At 39.0% G+C, this 24,114-nt stretch overlaps 1 protein-coding gene across 2 annotated transcripts in view; it reads right to left on the bottom strand.

The window, feature by feature from the left end:
• MTMR9 (myotubularin related protein 9) overlaps positions 1-24,114 on the bottom strand; it is a 56,076-nt gene that overhangs the window by 9,857 nt on the left and 22,105 nt on the right. For both annotated transcript variants that reach the window (XM_070480660.1, XM_070480661.1), the window contains 5 exons: positions 6,948-7,121; positions 5,047-5,264; positions 4,090-4,251; positions 3,183-3,324; positions 420-640 (listed from right to left, as the gene is read on the bottom strand). In XM_070480660.1, coding sequence (XP_070336761.1) covers positions 420-640; positions 3,183-3,324; positions 4,090-4,251; positions 5,047-5,264; positions 6,948-7,121 — 917 coding nt within the window. The remainder of the gene's footprint in view (positions 1-419; positions 641-3,182; positions 3,325-4,089; positions 4,252-5,046; positions 5,265-6,947; positions 7,122-24,114) is intronic.

Genomic DNA, 24,114 nt, shown 5'->3' with positions numbered 1-24,114 from the left:
GGCTGGGTGTCCCTGGACAATCATTAACTTCTCTGGATATTACCTTTCTACTCTGTAAAACTGCATGGAAGGTAGAATTAGATTATATGTTTAAGCTTCTTACAGGTGTCAGGTACTGTTCTTATAAAGGGAAAGTAACATTTTAATGGTTGCTTAATTTACTCAAAGCTTTTTAGTCAGTATATGGACTCATTTTAATCTAACAGAACAAAATCTAGGATATGCTCTCATCTAGCATGTGACAGGCTCATAATAAACATGTAGCATCTGGACTCATACAGAAGCACTCTCAGTAATACTAATGGTAACCACCAACATCTTTTAAATATTGATAACTTTAACATAGAAGCAAATCCTCATCTCTTTTAGGAAATAACCAAAACAACTGAAAATGGCCCCTGCATGAGCAGTGTACCCACCTTTCACTTTCATTGTTGCCCAGAAATGTTCCAAACTGTGAGGCGTAAGCATGCTCAAACAGCATGATGAGGAAATTCTCATTAAATTCAAAAGAACAAGGGAACTGACGAAGTATCTGCCACACACAGTCCAAGAAGAGAAGAAACACGGGTGACTCCCACTTCTGCTTGCTATTGCAGTAGGCTGACTGCGCGCAGCGCTGCTGGAACGGGTGACCAGCCTAAGAGAAAAGGTGGAAACGCGGAGTCATATCCTAGTGAGACCACATTATGGCACGTTATTAACAATTTCACACAGTTTCAACAAAACTACTACATAGAACATCATATCATTTGGGTAACTGATCTTTAGTGATTTCTTAGTTTAAGACAATCTTCAACTAAGGAAAAAGACAAGATTTCCAAATATCGGGCTGACCAAAAAGTTTGGAAAAACTTGAACTTATTGGCCATCCCAGAACTTAACAAGGCTACACAGTTAGCCATAAGATCTGTGGTTGTTCTTGGAATATCATTTCCTTCTCCAGGTGATCTTCCCAACCCAGGGATCAAACCTGGGTCTCCTGCATTGTAGGCAGATGCTTTACCATCTGTACCACCAGGGAAGTCCAGTAATAATAAACATAATATAAACCTTACTAAGTTGGTGAAATCTGGAGCAAAGTGAGAGAACGTTTTAAGTTCTGCAGGTACAAAACAAAGGTCAGCTCTCCCCTTCTATCCAGCCAGAGTGCTGTAGCCTGGAGTAAGCTCCATAAGCCTCACCACTACATGGAGATAAATATGGGGTTCTCATAGACAGATTTCATCAGGTCACTCCTGATATTAATAAGGCTTCAGAAAACTAAGATCATGGCATCTGGTCCCATCACTTCATGGTAAATAGATGGGGAAACAGTGGAAACTGTGACATACTTTATTTTGGGGGGCTCAAAAATCACTGCAGATGGTGACTGCAGCCATGAAATTAAAAGATGCTTGCTCTTTGGAAGAAAAGTTATAACCAACCTAGACAGCTTGACAAAAAGCAGAGACATTACTTTGCCAACAAAGGTCCATCTAGTCAAAGCTATGGTTTTCTCAGTAGTCATGTATGTCAAAGAATTGATGCTTTTCAACTGTGGTGTTGGAGAAGACTCTTGAGAGTTCCTTGGACTGCAAGGAGATCCAACCAGTCCATCCTAAAGGAAATCAGTCCTGAATATTCATTGAAAGAACTGATGCTGAAGGTGGAACTCCAATAATTTGGTTCCCTGATGCAAAGAACTGACTCATTTGAAAAGACCCTGATGCTGGGAAAGATTGAAGGCAGGAGGAGAAGGGGATGACAGAGGCCGAGATGGTTGGATGGCATCACTGACTCAATGGACATGAATTTGAGTAAAGTCCGGCAGTTGGCAATGGACAGGGAGGCCTGGGGTGCTGCAGTCCATGGGGTCACGAAGAATCAGACACGACTGAGCGACTGAACTGAACATATGACAAGGAGTCGCTGTCGTGAAGACATCTGCAGGAATACTGCTACCTTAGAGACACGCTCTCCTTAGTTTCCTTCTCCTCGCCAGAAGAGCTGAAGAGTCTGCCACCTACTGACCAAAGGGAAGTTTCAAATCATTTGGCTCTCCGGCCTACCCAGAACCTGAGTACTGACGTTATCCCCACAATCACATCCTTCTCGGTATTTCACACACTTGTTTTATCTTTGGATCTTTAATGGGCAACCCACTCCAGTATTCTTTCCTGGGAAATCCTGTAGATAGAGAAGCCTGGCAAGTGGGCTACAGTCCATGGGATCACAGAGTCGGACACGGCTGAGCACACACACAAATCATACACATTTGTCTGCTATGCTCACAAGGAATGTAGCTGTATAAGATCACCAAATACTTAGGAGAGTCCGACTGAGAAATAAAGGACCACTGTCAGAGTGGGTAGATGTGGTAAACATAACAGCATTAACACATAATAAACAAGAATTCTAACTGGAAGGGCTAGAAGAGAGAGATTTCTACTTTCAAGTTATATCTAAACATTTGCTTTCAATCACAATTATATACTAAGTGACACCGTGCACAAACATTTGAATTAATCTCTAGCTTGGAGGATTTCCATCTATTTATGAGACCTTTATCTTAGCTGCCCTTCAGCATTTCATAGGCTAGCACTGTGCTATGTCCAAGGAGTAAACAGCTGAACTTGGCAAGGGTCTCTGAACTCAAAGAAGTCACTATATTTGGGTCTAGTTCGGGAAACAAAGTGTGACAAAAATGGGATCAATTTTATCTGTGGAGGAAGTTAAGGTCCCAGAGACTTCATGAAAGTGACACTGAGCTGGATCTTACAGGATGAGAAGGACTTCAGCCTGGCTGGGGAAGAAGTCAGGATGGAGCCAAGTGAGAAGACAAAGCGCTGAAGCACGCGCTTCCTACTTAGAAGTCCCCACTCCTCCTCACAGGCTTGTTTGTATCTTTTACCTCTGACAAGACTAAGCTCTGTGAGACAAGACCGTGCTTTACACTCTGTGTTTCCCTGTACGTAACAACAGCCAACTAACAAGCACTTGTTAGGGGAATAAAGTGCCAAATGAACAAGACGAGCAAAGAGGGAGACAAAAATGGAGAGGCAGTAAAGACCGCATTTACTAAGAGGAAGATAGATGAACTGTCCCCCAGAAAAGTAAACATCTGAATCAATCAAAATTTCATATATCCATTCCCACAAACCAGGACCAAACATCAATTATGAGCAGTTAGCTTTTCTCACCTGCAGCCACTCTCTTTCTATTAAGGCCTCAAATCCACGGATGGTCCTGCTTCTTGGTTCCAAGATAATCTGGGCCAGGGAGGTAACCTGGAGTGTGGAATCAGTTCCTTCTGTTCCATGGATCAGTATGGATGCTCCTTCCCTGTAAGGAAAATCCAGAGAACAAACGGGACACTCCCAACACTGTCAACTGACTGTGAATAACAAACACTTCTTGAGGGTGACAGCTGAAAGCCTTTGCACTCTGCTCTGTCTGGCATCAGATCTAAAGAAGCAACATGAAGAGCTTCCCTTGGGGAAAACACGAAAGTATGGGAAGTCCCAGATCTCGTAGGACAAGAACTCTCTGACTTCTCATTATTTTTCAGTTTAAGAAAATAGAAATTGTTAGATTCACAACTTAAGGATTTGTATAGAAAAAAATAGGTCGTTGAGTACTTAAAAAATCTGTCATGGATGACATGTGTATGTACACGGTTCACATCAATTTAACACCATTAACAATTAAATGCCAGCCTCTTCACACACACTTCACAGAGGCTGAATGACACTGACTATCCTATAAAATAACGTGGCCATAAGGTGGGCTTCCCGGGTGGTTCGGTGGTAAAAATCTGCCTGCCAAGGCAGGAGATGCAGGTTTGATCCTTGGGTCAGGAAGATCTCCTGAAGAAGGGAATGGCGACCCACCCCAGTATTCTTGTCTGGGAAATCCCACGGACAGAGGACTCTGGCATGCTACAGTCCATGGGGTTGCAAAGGATTGGACGTGACTTTAGCGACTAAACAACGACGACGAACATAAGTTACAGACACAAAGGGTAACCCAATATGTAAGCACAGGTCTGGAAGGAAGCAAGTCTAGTTGGCAGGAGCTCCCCACTCCAGAACCCTGATACTCATTTACCTGTCAAGACACTGCGCAGCCAGACAGGCAGTTGTCAGAATCTCTTTGATGTGAGTCAGCCAGTTGGAGGCCTCCAGTTTACTGAGCCATCGGTCCATGTTTTGTGTTTGGTCATTACAAGATTCCACGAGTTTGATTAAGCTCTCCTGAAGAATGTGATACCTTTGAGAGATCAGAAAAAGTAAGAAGAAAAAAAGATAACAGAAGATAGAACCATGATGGAAGAAACCAAATAAAATACTCAGCCTCAAATATATCCAAGAGCAAGACCAGCTCAAAATACTCTAAAAACATTTACCTTGCTATGTAATAACTTATAGGGTTACAGATTGTAAAACTAATATTTAAAATTCTCTGACTGGGGAGAGGGTCAGAGTCCTGTACTTTGTGACCAGTTACAGACAGTGCCCCTGATGTCTGCACCCTACTCCCACGGGCTCACTCTGAACACCTATACTGTCGGCAGAGAACCCAAGGTCAGCTCAGACCGCATTGTTTCATTACTTCCAACTCCCACCCCCTCACCCTCCCAGAAGCAATTAAAAACCATTAACTGCAAGCATAAATGAGATGATACAGGTGGAGGGAACAAGGTGTGGAAGTTAAGTGGGTATGGGGGAAATTAAATGTCCAAGTATTTTTGACTTAAGAAAATGTAGTTGTCTGTAGCATCTCTTTTCAGTAAGTTTGGTGACCACTGATCTAAAGCAAAGGAGATCTCATGGTGATGAAATTTCAGAGCTAAGAGAGAAAAAAATGCTATTTGATTAAAACTCACTTGGGACCATCTACCATGAGTTTTCTGCTTATCTTACAAAACACGAGACACTCAGCCAATTTTTGACTCGAACTAATATGAAGGTTCCTTTGAAAACCTGTGATCTTCCAACAGCTAAGGTCTCACCCACTCTAATTAGCTTCAAATAAGAGTCCATCACTGTCTCCTGAATCTTTTACCTCTCAATGGACTTGTGAATCCGCCTCCACTGGGGATAATGAGCTTCTTGCTCAAAGCCGCCTCCTTTGGCTCTAGCCTGCTGAGCTACATTTAGAGGTCGAGTATCAATGATGTAGCCACGCTTTCCTGCCCTGAGGGTAGCATTTATCAGTTTCTCATCTTCTTTGCACCGCCTCCCATTTGTGCCAGTGAGTGGCTGACCACTTCGCATAATAACCTACAAGGACAACAGAGTCTAAAATTTAGTAGTAGCTGCTTTGAAAGTTTCTGGAAAACAGAAATGAATTAAGCTAAATTAAAAATGTCTCAAAAAACAATTGTGTGTCATTTCAGAAATGAATTCGATCCTGAAACAAAGAAATATTTCTATGTATTTAACAACAGTTTAAAAATAGTAAAACAAAAATAAGACTTGGCATTCTTACATGATTTTTCTTCCCACTGTCTCAAAATACTTTTGCATAATATAGTTTCTCTTTAAGATCAAATATTATAGTTCATTTAATCAGTGAATTAATCATCCAGTAGATCCAGGCCTGCAATTAAGACAATAATAATGGCCTAGACACCAGGAAACTTTTGCTTCAGCTATGTCAACTTAGGGTTGGCAGATTTTATCAAGAATTATAAAGAGAAAGGAACCAGTGGTAAAATTAAAAAGGTTATACACTATTATTCTTGCTTTGGGAATCATTTTCAATGTCTTGAAAGCTACTTATTATCTATTGTTTATTCTCCAGTGGCTCTCTTTCAGTATTCCAGGACTTAACCACTCATCTCCAAAGACCAACAACTATATACTGGGTTGGTCAGAAAGTTCCTTTGGGTTTTTCCGTAAGATCTTACTTATTTGCTACTTTTCTCAAGAAAGCAACATCTATTATACTGATCTCTTCCCTGGTGAATGGTCTGGAATTATTTTAATCTCATCCCATAATATATACTGTTATCTTAACTACTTTGAAATTTAACATAATCAAGGAAGGTCATCCAGAATGGCGAACTCTCAGACTGTACTTACCATGTAATTGAACAATAATATATTTTGTATGAGTTGTTAAAATGCTTTATGGTGAACCCTAGTGAAGAGAAATACTTCTCAGCAAGCAAGGTAGGTGACCTAATTTTTAAAAATCTCTTTATCCTAAATATCTACAATTCAGGGGAAAAAGGAAAATAGCTATAACTTATTAACTAATTTACTACTGGATGCAAAATGAGAAGCAGAGTTTACTGACTGAGAGAAAACATGAGGAGAAAAATAAATTTAGAAAATATTTAGGAAATGAATACACAATGAACACCTAACTATTCAATGCCTGACTCCTGTATTTACTAAAGTTATGACTAATGATATGTGTCACTCGTCTCCCTTTTGAAAATAAAAATGTCTGCTCAATTTACCTTACCCAGGGAAATCTGGTGAGAATAATTAAAGTATCATAGGGACTCCCCTGGTAGTCCAGTGGCTAGGACTCTTGAGTGTCCACTGCACAGGGTGCAAATTCAATCCCTGGTTGGGAGAACAGAGACCCCACGTGCCGCAAGGCACAGCCAGGGGTGTGGAACAAATGTGTCATACCATTATTCCAGTGAGAGAAATTTATTTTCTACCAAAGACTGTCATTTTCAGTATCAGATAACATTAGTTCCCTGTGTCCTGAGTCCTGAAGATAAAACTGGTTGGGCTTTTCTAAGGTTAAGCAGCATTATGGAAAGAATTCAGTCTTATCCTGATCACAGAAAACATTCTACTCCGGATTCCCGAAAGTTTAAACAAAAGTAAAATTCCTGGCAGGAGAGACTAATCATTTCAATGAACAGGTACACAGAAAAGGTGAACAGTTCTAGGAATCTCAAACCAAATCTTCCAGTCGATCATGGAGCAGTGTTCACTTACCATTCCATTCTTTTTATGATAGTAACTGAGAACTGGGAAGCGGCCTCCATGGCGAAATGCGGCTACCTTCCTAAGTGCATCATCGTCGATGGCTTTGGGCACTGTGACAGCTGGTGGATAAGAGGGGCACACAGCAAATTCCTGATTGACATAGCTTAGCCTCCATTCACTGATCTGAAAGACACAAAATACTTTAAAGCTAAGCAGGTATCTCAATCTCACAAAGTAATCTAAAAACTTTTATTAAAGGAGCTTAGAGATTTCATTTTCATACAATGAAGACACCATCTCACAGTTTAATAGGAGGACACCTAGCCCTTCCTTAAATACTTTCAGAAAACGCAAGCTTCATTCTTCAGAGCCAGCTTCTTACAGTGCTAGGTATCACTAGCTCCTAAAAAGTTCTTCCATCACTAGCTCCTAAAACGATCTTCCTCATGGTGAGCAACATTTATTGTTCTGTAACTTCCTCGATTTTTTTTTTAACCACGATTTCAGTACAAATTCCCTATTTCACAAGGCAGCCAATGGAATGTATGAAAGATAGCTGATTCTACTTTAGTTTTCTATTATCCAAATTAAATATATTAATTATATTCATGAACATCATCTCATTCATTCTTGTCTGGGTACCAATGGTACCCTTAAAGTATAGCAACAGGAACTACAGCAACTAAAGCAACAACTCCAGACAATGCTTACCCGGAACAGAATAGTGCTACTATCTACATCAAATCCCTTGCTCATTTCTGCTGTTTAACAAAGGAGAAAAAAATGAGGAAAGACTGTTAACATCGTTCTTCAAGCAATAATAGCTTAATACTAAGAAAGATTATACCTATGAGTCAGTGAAATAACTTCAAACTCAGCAAGCTAAGGATCAAAAATACACAATATAAAACTATCAAATGACAAGTTATTTCTAACATGAAAAATGAAAACCACTTAAAAACTGTAAACAGCTTTTGTGCATGAAAATTTTGATATTTCCTGTACATCAGAGTTGGCCTAACATACTGGCCACGGGCTGTAGCACCAGGAGGATGAGCCGAAGCCTGTTTAATATGCCGTGCTCCTGGTCCTGCTCAGCTGTGTCTGGCTCTCTGCAGCCCTGTGGACTACTGCCGGCCAAGGCCCTCTGTCCACGGAATGGAGGAACCTGTCAAGAGTGGGCGCTTCCTACTCCAGGGGATCCTTCCAACCCTGGGATTGAACTTGAGTCTTCTATGTCTCCTGCACTGCAGGTGGATTCTTTTCCGCTGAGTCACTGAGGAAGCCCCTTGATATACTGTAAATGTATTTGAAAAAACCTTTTACAAGATGCAGTATCATTTTTAATTAAATTTTTTCACTGTTCAAACTCATGCACATTATTAATTTAAAAGATACTTTCTAAAAGATTCAATTATTATTTTTTTTTAAAAAGAAGTATCCCTAGTTTCTAGAAAGTTCTTCCTCATATTGAGGAAAATTTATTGCTCAGTAACTTCCTCTATTTTTTTTTTAACCATGATTTCAGTACAAGTTCCCTATTTCACACAGCAGCCTATGGAATATATGAAAGACAGCTGATTCTCCTTTAGTTTTCTATTATCCAAATTAAATTTATTAATTATTCTCATTCACTCTTGTCTGGGCATCATTTACTTTGTTAATGGTACTCTTAAAGTATAGCAACAGAAGACTGCAACTCCAGATAATACTTAACCAGAACAGAATAATGCCACTATCTCCATCAAATCCCTTGCTCATTTCTGTTATTTAAAAAAGGAGAAAAAAGGAGGAAAGACTGTTAACATCATTCTTAAAGCAGTAACAGCTTAATACTAAGAAAATATTCTGCTAATCTATCATCTAAGTCTCCTTCCCCAGAGTAACTGTTTTCAACTCTTAGATTTTTATTAATTTTGAGTGTTTTTTACTATTAGGGATTACTTACTGGTTTCCTACTCTAGAGAAGGCTATGGTTCTTCACTGACCTGCAATACCACTTGTGTCAAATATTCTGTTAAGTTTCCACACACGGTGGGGGTCTATATTCTGTCCCACTGGTCGAGCTGTAGTGAGTCTCTGGCTTTTAGAATAAGCTTGGCATTTAGTACGCCAAGTCTCCTATATCCTCTTCCCTCCTCCTTGTTCTTCAAGAGAATCTTGGTTTCCCTTGACCCTATGCCCCTTTAATGTAACTTTTTATCAAATTCCATGTAAAATCCCACTGGGATTTTAATAAGATGGCACTGACTGTATAGACTGATTTAGAAACAATGACATCTTTATAATATCTAATTTCCTTGTCTATGGGCATAGTATCCCTCCACTTTTAAATTTTTCTTAATTTTTTTCAATAAAGGTATAAAATTCTCTCAATAAACACCTTGCATATCTTTCCCTAGGAACCTTATATTTTTAATGCATTTTAGTTGCATGTCTTCAAATTTGTGTATGGTGTAGAGAAATGCATACAATCTCAAGATTCTTTCAGTTTCCCATGTACAGAAACATATAATCAACAACTAATAGCAATTTTGTTTCTTTCATTTCAATGCTTATACCTTTTATTTTCCCTTCTTGACTTCCTCAGCTAGGCGTAGTGATGGTGGGCAAATCTCTGTCTCACTCTTGAACTTAGAGGGAATAATGAAAGATTTGCTTTTTGTATGTTTTTACTTTTGTAGTTACCCTTTCTTAAATAAATTCCCTTCAAATTCAAATCTGCTAAGAGCTTTTATCATGAACAGATGCTTAATTTAGTCAAACTGTTTTTTCTCTTCTAATTTTGACTTACCATATATGTAATTTGTCTTTTCTCTTTGGTTAATTTTGTGATATCTCTTTGCCTTACCGTTTTAACAGTAGAACTCAATATGTCTTAAGATTTCCTTTTCATTATCCCATGTGGTGTTTGCTGGGATACCCTAATCTAAGGCTTTGTGACTTTCTGATTTTGAAGATGGTAGTCTCCACTATCATCTGTTTCAATATTGCCTTTCTTAACAACTTCTCTATTATCTTCTTGAATTTCCATTTACTAAATATTAAGCCTTCTCCCTTTACCAACCATGCATGCATCTAACTTCTCTATCATTTTTTTCCATCTTCCTTCTTTCTCTGTCCTGTTTGAGTATCTATATTCCAGATCACTAGATTCTCATTTTTAGTTATCCCTAATCAGCTACTTAACCTTTACATCAAATTATTCTTTTCTCTTCTTTTAAATCAACTTTACTGAGATTTTACTATTTATATGAAAAAAAAAAAAACCTAGATTCACTTAGAGTACACAATTTCATGACTCTTGATAGCTGTACCCACCCATAAAACACCACCACAATCACGATAAACATTTCAATCATCTTTCACAAAAATTCCTAGTACATTTTTACAGCCTATACCTCTCCATCCACACCCAATACTAGGAATCACCAATCTGCTTTCATTCACTTTTAGTGTTATACCTAGAAATCTTTGCCTAGTCAGGGGTCATAAAGATTTTCTCTTGTACTTTCTTCAAGAAGTTTTACACCTTTAGCTCTTATGTGTTGGTCTATATTTTTAGTTATTTTTTGTGAAATAAAGGTTTAGATCTATCTTTTTTACATCCAATTGTTCCAATGCCATTAGTTGAAAAAACTATCCTTTATGTAGAGAATTGTCTAAGCACCTTTGGCAAAAACTGATCACAGATCCAAGAGTTCTTTTTTAAACCTTCTATTCTGTTCCATGTATCACTATATCTATCCTTATGCCAATAAACCACATTTTCTTGATTACTGCAGCCTGATAGGAAGTTTTGTAAATAGTTAAGATTTTTTCCCCCCAAAGCTGTTGTGGCTATTCTAGTAACTTTGCAGTTCCATAAAAATTTCAGGATAATTTTGACAATTTCCACAAAGACACCTACTGGAATTTTGATAGGAAGTTGCGCTGAATCAATAAATCAGCTTGGAGAGAATTAGCAAACTACACTTACTGAGAGATCAGCTAACTACACTCCACAACCCGAATCCAGTCCCCTGCTTGTATTGTAAATGCAGGCATACCTTGGAGACAGTGCAGGCTTGGTTCCTGACCACTGCAATGAAGTAAATAGTTCCCTAAGCAAGTCACACTTTTTTTGCTTTCCCAGTGCCTATATAAGTTATGTTTACACTATACTATAGTTTATTAAGTTTGCAACAGCATTATGTCTTTAAAAATTAAAATGTACCTATCTTAATTTTAAATATTTTATTGCTAAAAAATGCTAACCATTATCTGAGCCTTTAGTGAGTCGTAATCTTTCTGCTGGTGAAGGATTCAAAATATTGAGAATTACCACAACACAAGAGAGATATGAAGTGACCAAAAGCTGTTGGAAAAAATGACACTTAAAGACTTGCTCAACATAGGATTCCCACAAACATTCAATCTGTGAACGAAATGCAATATCTAGGAAATACAATAAGATGCAACAAAATAATTCAGGTATTCCTATAAAATACCTTTGGAACACAGCACCACTCATTCACTGATGTATTATGTTTTCATGATACAAAAGAGTGGAGTAACTGCAACAAAGGCTTCATGCCCCACAAAGTCTAATGTATTTACTGCTGGGTCCCTTACATAACTCAGTCCACTGTTAACCATATTGTCTTTCAATCCATGAACATGTATCTCCATTTATTTAGATGTTCTTTAACTTCTGTCAGCACTGTTTTGTGTGTCTCAATGTACAGACCCTGCCCTTTTGTTAATTTTCTCACTAAGTACTCTATTCACTTTAAGATGGTGCCGTGCGGTGCTGAGTCGCTCAGTCGTGTCACTAATTAGTTTCTGAACACTTACACCAAGCAATCTTGCTAAACTTACTAGTTCTGGTTATTTTATTGATTTCTGCTCTTATTTTTTTTATTATTTCATTCTTTCAAGTTACTTTGCTCATTTTTTCCCCTAGTTTCTTAAGCTGGAGCTTAAGTTGGTTAATTTATTAGACCTTTTTTCCTATTTCACATAAGTGCTTTAACATCGTACCTCTCTAAACACTACTTTAGCTGTAGTCTACAAATTCTAATGTTATCATTCAGCTAAAAATATTTCCTAATTTCCATTCTGATTTACAGACTACAAGTATTTCCTTTAATCTAGAAATACTCCAGGTATTCCTCAATACCTTGTGTGTTAGTCACTTAGTTGTGTCCGACTCTGTGACCCCATGGACTGTAGCCTGCCAGGCTCCTCTGTCCACGGAATTCTCCAGGCAAGAATACTGAAGTGGGTTGCCATTCCCTTCTCCAGGAGATCTTCCCAACCCAGGATTGAACCCGGGTCTCCTGCAGTGCAGGCAGATTCTTTTACCATCTGAGCCCTCAGTGCTAACTGATCTCTAATATCATTCCTCTGTGCTCAGAGATTATATTCTGTGTGGTTTCAATCCTTTGAAATTTATTTAACAGCCCCGCATATGCTTTCTCAGATAATACCATGTGCTCTTGCATACTGTTTATTCTGCAGAAGTCGGGAGTAGTCTTCAATGAATATCAGATAGTGCTGTTCAGATTCTCTTCCTATACATTTTGTTGTTTTGTTTTAGTCTAGTTGTTCTGTTACTTGCTGAGAGGGTAGTTTAAACAATCTACTATGACCACAGAACTTTCTTTATTTTCATCAGTTTAGACCATAAAAATATATATCATTATATTGTCCTGATTAATTTTATCATTATGGAATGATCCCTTTATTTCATAATATTCTGTGTCTTGAAGTTTTTCATTTTAATCTGAAATTAATACAGCAACTTCTTTTTTATACTCATTATTTTCATGGTAAATTTTCTCCACCCATATATTTTCAATCTCTTTATATTATAAATGCATCTCTTCCAAAAAACTGTAGAGGGAGAACACCCCCAAAAATTCATTCTACAAGGCCACCTGATACCAAAACCAGAAAAAAAGAGAAAATTACAAGCCAAAATCACTGATGAACATAGATGCAAAAATCTTCAACAAAATACTAGCAAACCAAACTCAACAACACATTAAAAGGATTATACACCATGATTAAGTGGGATTTATCCTAGGGATGCAAGGATTCTTCAATATATGCCAATCAAACAATGTGATACACCATATTAACAAAAAGAAGAATAAAAACCACATGATCATCCCAACAGATGCAGAAAAGTCAACAAAATTCAACACCCATTTATGATTAAAAAAAAAAAAAAGTCTTCAGAAAGTGGGCATAGAGAGACCTACGTCAACATAATAAAGGCCATATATGACAAATCCACAACAACTATTATTCTCAATGGTGAAAACTGAAAGCATCTCCTCTAAGATCAGGAACAAGAAAACTGTGTCCACAACTGTTTTTCAACATAGTCTTGGAAAGTCCTAGCCACAGCAATCAGAGAAGAAAAATAAAAGGAATAAAAATTGGAAAAGAACAAGTAAACCATCACTGTTTGCAGAAGACATGACACTATACATATAAAATCCTAAAGAGGCCACCAGAAAACTACTAGAGCTAAGCAATGAATTTAGTAAAGTTGCAGGATATAAAATTAATGCATAAAAGCTTTTGCATTCCTATACACTATAAAAGATCAGAAACAATAGAAGATCAGAAAGAGAAATTAAGGAAATAATTCCATTTAACATTGCAACAAAAAGAATAAAATACCCAGGAATAACCTACCTAAAGAGAAAAAACACCCATATGCAGAAAACTGTAAGATATTAATGAAAGAAATCAAAGATGACACAAACGGAGAGATATATACCATGTTCTTTGACTAGAACAATCAATATTTTTAAAATGACTCTACTACCCAAAGCAATCTAGATTCATTGCAATTCCTATCAAGTTACTAATGGCATTTTTCACAGAACTAGAACAGAAACTTTTACAATTTGTATGGAAACACAAAAGACCCTGAATAGCCAAAGCAGTCCTGAGAAAGAAAAACGGAGCTGGAGGAATCGGGCTTCCTGACATCAGTCTATACTACAAAGTTACAGTCATCAACTCTATGTGCCCGGTATGGTCCGGGCACAAAACCAGAAATATAAACCAATGCAACTCCAGGGACCGAAGCCCAGAGATAAACCCACATGCATCTGGTCACCTGCCTGATGACAAAGGAGGCAAGAATGTACAATGGAGAAAAAACAGACTTCAAAAAGTGGTGCTGGAAAAATTGGACAGCTACATATAAAAGAATGAAATTAGAACACTACCTAGTACCATTCACAAAAATAAACTCAAAATGGATCAAAGACCTTAATGTAAGGCCAGACACTATAAAATTCTTAAAGGAAAATACAGGCACAACACTCTCTGACATAATTTGCAGCAGGATCTTTTTGGATTCATCTCTTACAGTAATGAAAATAAAAACAAAAGTAAACAAATGGGACCTAGTGAAACTTGGAAGTTTTTGCACAGAAAAGGAAACCATAAGCAAGATGCAAAGACAGCTCTCAGAGTAGGAGAAAATATTTGCAAATGCAGCTCAATATAAAAAAAAAAAAATAAACAACCCAATCAAAAAATGGGCACAAGACCTAAATAGCTCTTTCTCCAAAGAAGACGTACAGATGGCCAACCAACATATGAAAAGATACTCAACATCACTAATTATCAAAGAAATACAAATCCAAACTACAGTGAGATATTACCTCATACCTATCAGAATGGCCATCGTCTATAAATGATGGTAAGGATGTGGAGAAAAGGAAACCCTCTTGCACTGTTGCTGGAAATAAACAAGGTACAGCTGCTATGGAGAACATCATGAAGGTTCCTTAAAAGACTAAAAAAAACTACCATGTGACCCAGAAATCCCACTTACTTCTTTCTCTGGTACTTATCCAGAGAAAACCATAATTCAAAAAGACACGTGTAGGATTTCCCTGGTGGTCCGGTGGTGGAGAATCTGCTTACCAATGCAGGGGACACAGATTTGACCCCTAGTCTGGGAAGACTCCATATGCCACAGGGCAACTAAACCCACGTGCTACATCTACTGAAGCCCCTGTGCCCTGGAGCCTGTGGGCTACAGCAAGAAAAGCCACTGCAACGAGACACCCACACACTGCAACTGAAGAGCAGCTGCCACTCACCACGCCTAGAGAAAGCCCACACGCAGCAACAAAGACCCAGCACAGCCAAAACTAACTAATGTTAAAAAAAGACACATGTACCCCAATATTCACTGAAGCACTATTTACCACAGCCAGGACATGGAAGCAACCTAAATGCTCATCAACAAAGGAATGGATAAAGAGATGTGATATGACCCACTCCCTAGAGTAAAGGAAATATAAATGAAAATAAGCATATGGGACCTAATTAAATTTAAAAGCTTCTGCACAGCAAAAGAAACTATAAACAATGAAAAGAGAGAACCCTCAGAATGGGAGAAAATAATTGCAAACAAAGCAACCAACAAACATTAATCTCTAAAATATACATGCAGCTCAATATGAGAAAAACAAACAACCCAGTCAAAAAATAGGCAGAAGATCTAAACAAACATTTCTCTAAAGAAGACATAAAGATGGCCAACAAACATGAAAAGATGCTCAACATTGCACGTTATTAGAGAAATGCAAATCAAAACTACAGTGAGGTTATCAGCCTTGCACCAGGCAGAATGGCCATCATCAAAAAAATATACAAACTATAAATGCTGGAGGAGATGTGGAGAAGAGGGAACCCTCTGGCACTATCAGTGGGAATGTAAACTGATACAACCGCTACAGAGAACAGCATGGAAATTCCTTTAAAAACTAGGAGTAAAACTACCATATGACCCAGCAATCCCACTACTGGGCATAAACTCTGAGAAAACCATAATTCAAGACACGTGTACCCCAACGTTCACTGCACACAGTTACAGTCACCAGCCACTTAGATGTCCATTGATAGATGAATGGATAAAGACATTGTGGTACATATATATATATATATATATATATATATATACACACACACACACACACAATGGAATAATAGTCATTAAAAGGAATGAATTTGAGTCAGCTGAGACAAGGTGGATGAACCTCGACCCTGTTATATGGAAAGAGAAAACAACTGTAGTATGTTAATGTATACATGCGGCATCTAGAAAAATGGCACTGATGCCCTAACCTGCAGGGCGGGAACAGAAACACAGTCTTGTGAATACACAGGAGGAAGAAGGCGGGATGAACTGAGAGAGCAATACTGCCATATACACACCACCACGTGCAGAAACAGCTAACGGGAAGCTGCCACATAACAAGGGAGCCAAGCCTGGCACTCTGTGACCACCTCAAGGGGTGGGGTGGTGGGGGAGAGGGGCTCAAGAGGGAGCGGATGTACATATACACTTATGCCTGATTTGTGTTGTTGTATAGCAGAAACCAACACAATATTGTAGAGCAATTATCCTCCAATTAAAAAACTTTTTACGTTTAAAAAAAAAGAATGAATGCAAATAAATAAAACTACCATCTTAAAAAAGAAAAGAAAATGTGAATTGTCTTTATAACAAAAGGCTCTCTAGAGTTTATAACTCATGGCAAAAGTTATCTAGTTAGGCCCTTCTGAATATAGCCTCCAAATAAAAATAGGACAAGCTGAAAAAAAAATGTGGTACATATATACAATGGAATATTACTCAGCTATAAAAAGGAGTGAAACTGGGCCATTGGACACTAAGAGGAGAGTGGGGGTAGGATGAACTGGGGGACTGTGATTGACATATATACACTGCTGACATTATGCAGAAAATAGAGAACCAACGAGAACCTACCATGCAGTGCAGGGAGCCTCATCCAGTGTTCCACAGTGACGTAACCGGGAAGGCCACCCAGAAAAGGGGATGCATGTGCGAGAACAGCTGAAGCCCTTTGCTGTACAGCTGAGACTAACACAACGTTGTCGAGAGCCTACACTCTAATAAAAGCTAAAGATAAGAACACAAAATGCATCTCTGTACACAGCATATATTTGGATCTTACTTTTTCTTTTTTTAGCTGCATCAATGGCTTGCAGAATCTCAGTCCTCTGACCAAGGACTGAACCCAGGCCCTCAGCAGTGAAAGCCTGGAATCTTAACTAGGCTACCAGGGAACTCCCTTGCTTTTTTCCTTTAATTCATTCTGACAATCTCTGTGTTTTAATTGGGGTGTTAAGCTCAGTAATACTAAATATTGATATTGCTGGATTTTAGTCAGGCATTTATTTTGTTTGCCCCCCCCCCTTTTTTTGGCTATTTCTTCTTGCTCACTTTCTTTTAAATTACTTTTTAGAACTGCATTTTAATATATTAACTTTAAATCATATTTCTTAACATTTTTAAGTGATTGCTCAGACCACCTTTCCTGCCTCCTGAGAAACCTGTATGCAGGTCAGGAAGCAACAGTTAGAACTGGACATGGAACAACAGAGTGGTTCCAAATTGGGAAAGGAGTACGTCAAGGCTTGTTGTCACCCTGTTTATTTAACTTATATGCAGAATACATCATGCAAAATGCCACGCTGGATGAAGCACAAGCTAGAATCAAGATTGCTGAGTGAAATATCAATAACCTCAGATATGCAGATGACACCACCCTTATGGCAGAAAGCAAAGAACAACAAAAGTGCCTCTTGATGAAAGTGAAAAGAAGAGGGTGAAAAAGCTGGCTTAAAAAACTCAACATTCAAAACACAAAGACCATGGCATCCAGTCCCATCACTTCATGGCAAACAGGTGGGGAAATAATGGAAAGAGCAACAGACTTTATTTTCTTGGACTCTAAAATCACTGTAGATGGTGATTGCAGCCATGAAATTAAACGACGCTTGATCCTTGGAAGAAAAGCTATGACCAACCTAGACAGCATATTTAAAAGCAGAGACATTACTTTGCCAACAAAGGTCCGTCAAGTCAAAGCTATGGTTTTTCCAGTAGTCATGTATGGATGTGAGAGTTGGACCATAAAGAAAGCTGAGAACCAGAATTGATGCTCTTGAACTGTGAGAAGATTCTTGAGAGTTCATTGGACTGCAAGATCCAACCAGTCAATCCTAAAGGAAATAAACCCTGAATATTCACCAGAAGGGCTGATGCCAAAGCTGAAACTCCAATGCTTTGGCCATTGATGTGAAGAGTCAACTCACTGGAAAAGACCCTGATGCTGGGAAAGACTGAGGTAGGAGGAGAAGGGAACGACAGAGGATGAGATGGTTGGATCACAAAGAGTTGGACATGACTGAGCCAATGAACTGAACTGACTCTATGATTACTTTTACTGTACTGAAGTGACAAGGACGATGGTTCTCAACTAGGGGTGATTTTGCCTTGGGGAGAACATTTGTTAAAGAGTGAAGACAACTGGGGGTTGGGGAAGACCACTGCTGACATCTAGTGGTAGACCAGCGATACTGCCAAACACACTAGAATGCACATGACAGCTTCTCACAACAAAGAATTACACAGCCCAAAGGTCAACAGTGCCAAGTTTGAGAAACTCTGCTCGGGATTATAATATATACTGTTAACTTAAACATTAGCCCATGTTACATAATATGCAAAACCCCTGAAACTGTATAGGCCTATGTATGCACTCAGCCGCCCCACACCCATTTTTAATGACACAGTTTCCATGTGAAACATGTCTACACACCATAAACACCACAAAGGCAATGCCATAGTTTTTGTTTTAGTCATACATATTTTAAAGACATTAGAAATGAAAAATAGCTTGTTATATTTAATTATACCATTTCCAATATTCCTCAATTATTTTGAATATTCAGGTTTCCCTCTGGTATCATTTCCCTTTAGTCTGAGTAACTTCTTTTAGTATTTCTTATAGTGAAGGTCTCTAAGTGACAAGTTCTTAGTTTCTCTTTATTTGAAAATGTTGTCTCACCTTCTTCCTTGGGAGATATTTTCACCAGATACAGAATTCAGGGTTGATAGGTTTTTTTACCTTCACCACTTTTTAATAAAAGTTTTGCTGGGACTTCCCTGGTGGTCCAGTGGTTAAGAATCTGCCCTGTGATGACACAGGGGTCAAGAGTTTGTCCCTGGTCAGGGAAGAAGTTGCTGAGCACGTAAGCAGGACCACTGCAACTTCTTAGTGCACACGCTTTGGAGCCCACGCGCCATACCTGGAGAGCCCGTGGACCACAGCGGAAGACTGCACACGATGCAGGAACGATCCCGTGTGCCCCAGCTAAGACCCGAAACAGCTAGGTAAATTCTTTAGAAGTAAATAAAATTTAAAATATAGAAGTCTTATCATCTAGTCTCCATAAATTCTGATGAATAGTCCATGGTCATCTGAATTATCTCTGTATGTAATGTGTTGATTTTAACTGGCAACTTTCAAGATCTTCATTTGATCACTGCTCTTTGACAATTTGACTATGATGTGCCTAGCATGATTTTTCTCATACTCATCCTGTTTGGGGCTTGCTGAACTTTTTGAACTTATAAAACTGACCAAATTTTTAGCTTCTGAACATGATTTCTTTAAATAATTTTCCTACCTATTGTCTACTCTTTCCTGGATCTGTCATTACACATATACTAGCCATTTTGTTCCACAGGTTTCTGAGGCTCTTTTTTCCATAATTTCTCATCTCTTTTATTTCTCCAAATAATTTCTGTTGCTCTAGCTTCAATTTCACTGATTCTGTCCTGTCATCTCCTCTCTACTATTTAACCAAGTGACTATTTTATTTCAGATATATATTTTCAAAAAATGCTGAGAGGTTCATTTGACTCTTTTTAGCATTTCTATTTCTCTGTTAAGATTTCCTGTCTTGTCTCTCATTTGAAATATATTTATACCTTTATGGAAAATCAAGCAATTGAAACAGCTGCTCTAAAGACCATGAATGATCAAACATTTCAATATCTGAGGCATCTTGGGACTGGCACTTGTTGACTGTCTTTTCTTTTTTTGATACTCTCTTTTTCTTGAGAATGGGTCATAATACCCTGACTCAACTTTGGATTATAACCTATATTCACAGTGAATTTTATGTTGCAGAAAATCTGTATTCCATTAAACACCTTTGAAGAGTGTTTTATAAGGAATTAGCTTGCTCAGACAAACCACAAACTTCGTAACATCTGAGATGCAAGGCAACTCAGGTCTTAGTTCTGACTGCCCCCAGTCTGCCCCAAGCAATGGTTCAAGAGTCAGCCAGAGATTCAAGATTACAACCAAGAGTCAAGGTTCCCGTCTTCTGGCTCTCTGGTTCCCCAAGCCCTTCCCCTGGTTTCTCCCACTAGAGAGAAAGTGGGCTTTCCGTGAGAATGTTAGCTGTCCGGCACCATCAATGCCATTAACTGTGCTGACTTCAGGATTAGGCCCCCGAAAAAGGAAATTTACTCTGCCGTTCACTTCCTCTCTGTTTCTCCTCCCCTCCCTCTAAAACACACGGCTTTCTGTTCACTCACCAGAGCTTCAAGTTTCTCTATTTTATTCACAGTTTGTCACTGATATCTGCAGGAGATCTTGTCAGATAGGGGCTACTCAACCATTCATTACCTTATCGTCGTCTTTTTTTTTGTATATAATTTCTAAAGTGGTAGACTGGGGAAGTACAGATATATACTGTATATGTGTATTACAGCAAAGTATCTGAAATAGTATTTTATTATATCCTATAATAAAAGTATGTTAAACGGGGAGGAACTCTTACAGATCATTTGTCCAACACTTTGATTTTGCAGATGTGGAAACAAAGTCCCAGAAAGTCAAGTAGTCAACATTAATATTTAGGATGCAATGTAAACAATTTGAGAGATAGTTTCAGTACTCTGTCTTTTCAATACCACATATCTCTTTTGGATATAACAGAGAAGTAGGGACTGGCTAATACTATTCAGAAAGTTTTTTAGATGATCAAAAAACCTTCCTCAAGGAATACTGATGAAGTGATATATGTCTACCTGGTGGAGGATTTCAGTGATATATAGAATGACTTATCATACCTTTGTCCTGTCCTGCATAAATGCACACATTTCTATATTTATTGACTTGACAAATATCTAGTGCTTGCAAACCATGTACTAAGAATGCGGTAGGGAACAAGAATGACATGGTTCCCAGCTTCCTAAAGTTTGTATTCTAGCAGCTTGTATTCTAGCTCAGGAGGCAGTAAACAATGAAAAGAAGCCTTCACACTGGTGACCCCCTCCTACTTGAAACTTACTCTTCCCTTGGCTTTTTCTTCCACTCGTCTTTACATGGTTAATCTTTGGCCCCTACTGACATTAGATGCTTTCCCTCAGTAATCTCAACTTCTGCCTATGATTCTCACAATGTACACAATGTATACAAGGACGACTCTCAATTTTTCATTTTTAACACATATCTCTCAAGCTCTAAACTATCTCTTACATATATTCAATGATGTACATTTTTGCCATCGAACTTGCCTCTTCAAAACTGAACTCAACTCATTCCCTGTCACACACATTTCTCTTTCTGTCTTTCCCATCTCAGTAGGAAAACCTAGATGCCACTGCCTGTTTTACCTCTCACATCCAATGAGTGGGTCGCCAACTCCTTTTAATTCCATTTCCTGAAACTTTCTGCACTATAACCCCTCTGTTATTGATCCAATCATTATTTTAGTAGCCTCCTAAGCAGTTTCTTAGCATTTTGCATCAGAATTGATTTCAGTTCAGCTCAGTTCAGTCACTCAGTCGTGTCCGACTCTTGGTGACCCCATGAATCAAAGCACGCCAGGCCTCCCTGTCCATCACCAACTCCCAGAGTCCACCCAAACCCATGTCCATCGAGTCAGTGATGCCATCCAGCCATCTCATCCTCTGTTGTCCTCCTCCTGCCCCCAATCCTTCCCAGCACTAGGGTCTTTTCCAATGAGTCAACACTTCACATCAGGTGGCCAAAGTATTGGAGTTTCAGCTTCAACATCAGTTCTTCCAATGAACACCCAGGACTGATCTCTTTTAGGATGGACTGCTTGGATCTTCTTGCAGATCAAGGGACTCTCAAGAGTCTTCTCCAACACCACAGTTCAAAAGCATCAACTCTTCGGCACTCATCTTTCTTTACCATCCAACTCTCACATCCATACATGACCACTGGAAAAACCATAGCCTTGACTAGATGGACCTTTCTTGGCAAAGTAATGTCTCTGCTTTTAAATATGCTATCTAGGTTAGTCATAACTTTCCTTCCAAGGAGTAAGCGTCTTTTAATTTCATGGCTACAATCACCATCTGCAGTGATTTTCGAGCCCAAAAAAATAAAGTCTGACACTGTTTCCACTGTTTCCCCATCTTCTTCCCATGAAGTGATGGGACCAGATGCCATGATCTTAGTTTTCTGAACGTTGAGCTTTAAGCCAACTTTTTCACTCTCCTCTTTCATTTTCATCAACTTCATCACTTAAATTGAAGAAAGTAGGGAAAACCACTAGAGCATTCAGGTATGACCTAAATCAAATCCCTTAGGATTATACAGTGGAAGTGAGAAATAGATTTAAGGGAGTAGATCTGACAGACAGAGTGCCTGATGAACTATGGATGGAGCTTCGTGACATTGTACAGGAGACAGGGATCAAGACCATCCCCATGGAAAAGAAATGCAAAAAAGCAAAATGGCTGTCTAAGGAGGCCTTACCAATAGCTGTGAAAAGAAGAGAAGCGAAAAGCAAAAGAGAAAAGGAAAGATATTCCCATTTGAATGCAGAGTTCCAAAGAATAGCCAGGAGAGATTTAAAAAAAGCCTTCCTCAGTGATCAATGCAAAGAAATAGAGGAAAACAACAGAATGGGAAAGACTAGAGATCTTTTCAAGAAAATTAGAGATACCAAGGGAACATTCCATGCAAAGATGGGTTCGATAAAGGACAGAAATGGTATGGACCTAACAGAAGCAGAAGATATTAAGATGAGGTGGAAAGAATACACAGAAGAACTGTACAAAAAAGATCTCCACAACCCATATAACCACGATGGTGTGATCACTCACTTAGAGCCAGACATCCTGGAATGTGAAGTCAAGTGGGCCTTAGAAAGCATCACAAAACAAAGTTAGTGGAGGTGATGGAATATCAGTTGAGCTATTTCAAATCCTGAAAGATGATGCTGTGAAAGTGCCGCACTCAATATGCCAGCAAATTTGGAAAACTTAGCAGTGGCCACAGGAATGGAAAAGGTCAGTTTTCATTCCAATCCCAAAGAAAGGCAATGCCAAAGAATGCTCTAACTACCACACAACTGCACTTATCTCACACACTGGTAAATTAATGCTCAAAATTCTCCAAGCCAGGCTTCAGCAATACATGAAACGTGAACTTCCAGATGTTCAAGCTGGTTTTAGAAAAGGCAGAGGAACCAGAGATCAAATTGTCAATATCTGCTGGATCATCGATAAAGCAAGAGAGTTCCAGAAAAACATCTATTTCTGCTTTATTGACTACGCCAAAGCCTTCGACTGTGTGGATCACAATAAACTGTGGAAAATTCAGAAAGAGATGGGAATAGCAGACCACCTGACCTGCCTCTTGATAAAACTATATGCAGGTCAGGAAGCAGCAGTTAGAACTGGACATGGAACAACAGACTGGTTCCCAACAGGAAAAGGAGAATGTCAAGGCTGTATGTTGTTGTCGTCACCCTGCTTAGTTAACTTATATGCAGAGAACATCACGAGAAACGCTGGGCTGGAGGAAGCACAAGCTGGAATCAAGATTGCCGGGAGAAATATCAGTAACCTCAGATGTGCAGACGACACCACCCTATGGCAGAATTGATTCGCTCTAACATAAATCTAATAATGACATTTCCTCTGTGCCTTCCTTAGTAATTTAATTCTGCAAGAGGCCCATGCAACTCTGGGCTGCCCTACGTGTCAGTAACAGCTCCAGCCACACTGAGTGCTCTGAGTGCTGTGGGCACAGCGACACACTGAAGGCCGGCTGAGGAGGGCGGCCAGGATGGCTGGCCCAAGCGCAGAGGCGCGAGAAGAGGCTCAGGGAAACGAAACACTCACGCCATCTGCAGCAAAGGAAACCGAGTGGGGACACGAAACTTCTTCATTTGAAGAACGACTTACAGTAGAGGAGTAAGACAACCTGAGCACCACAGGCCACAGCGGAAGCATGGGGTCTAAGTGCAGCGCGGTAGCTCAGTGTCAGGATGGTACCCGACTGGGACG

This window comes from Odocoileus virginianus, chromosome 18, assembly GCF_023699985.2.
Source record: "Odocoileus virginianus isolate 20LAN1187 ecotype Illinois chromosome 18, Ovbor_1.2, whole genome shotgun sequence".
Taxonomy (NCBI): domain Eukaryota; kingdom Metazoa; phylum Chordata; class Mammalia; order Artiodactyla; family Cervidae; genus Odocoileus; species Odocoileus virginianus.
Note: the sequence above shows the minus strand (reverse complement) of the source record. Positions and strands in the feature narration are given on the sequence as shown.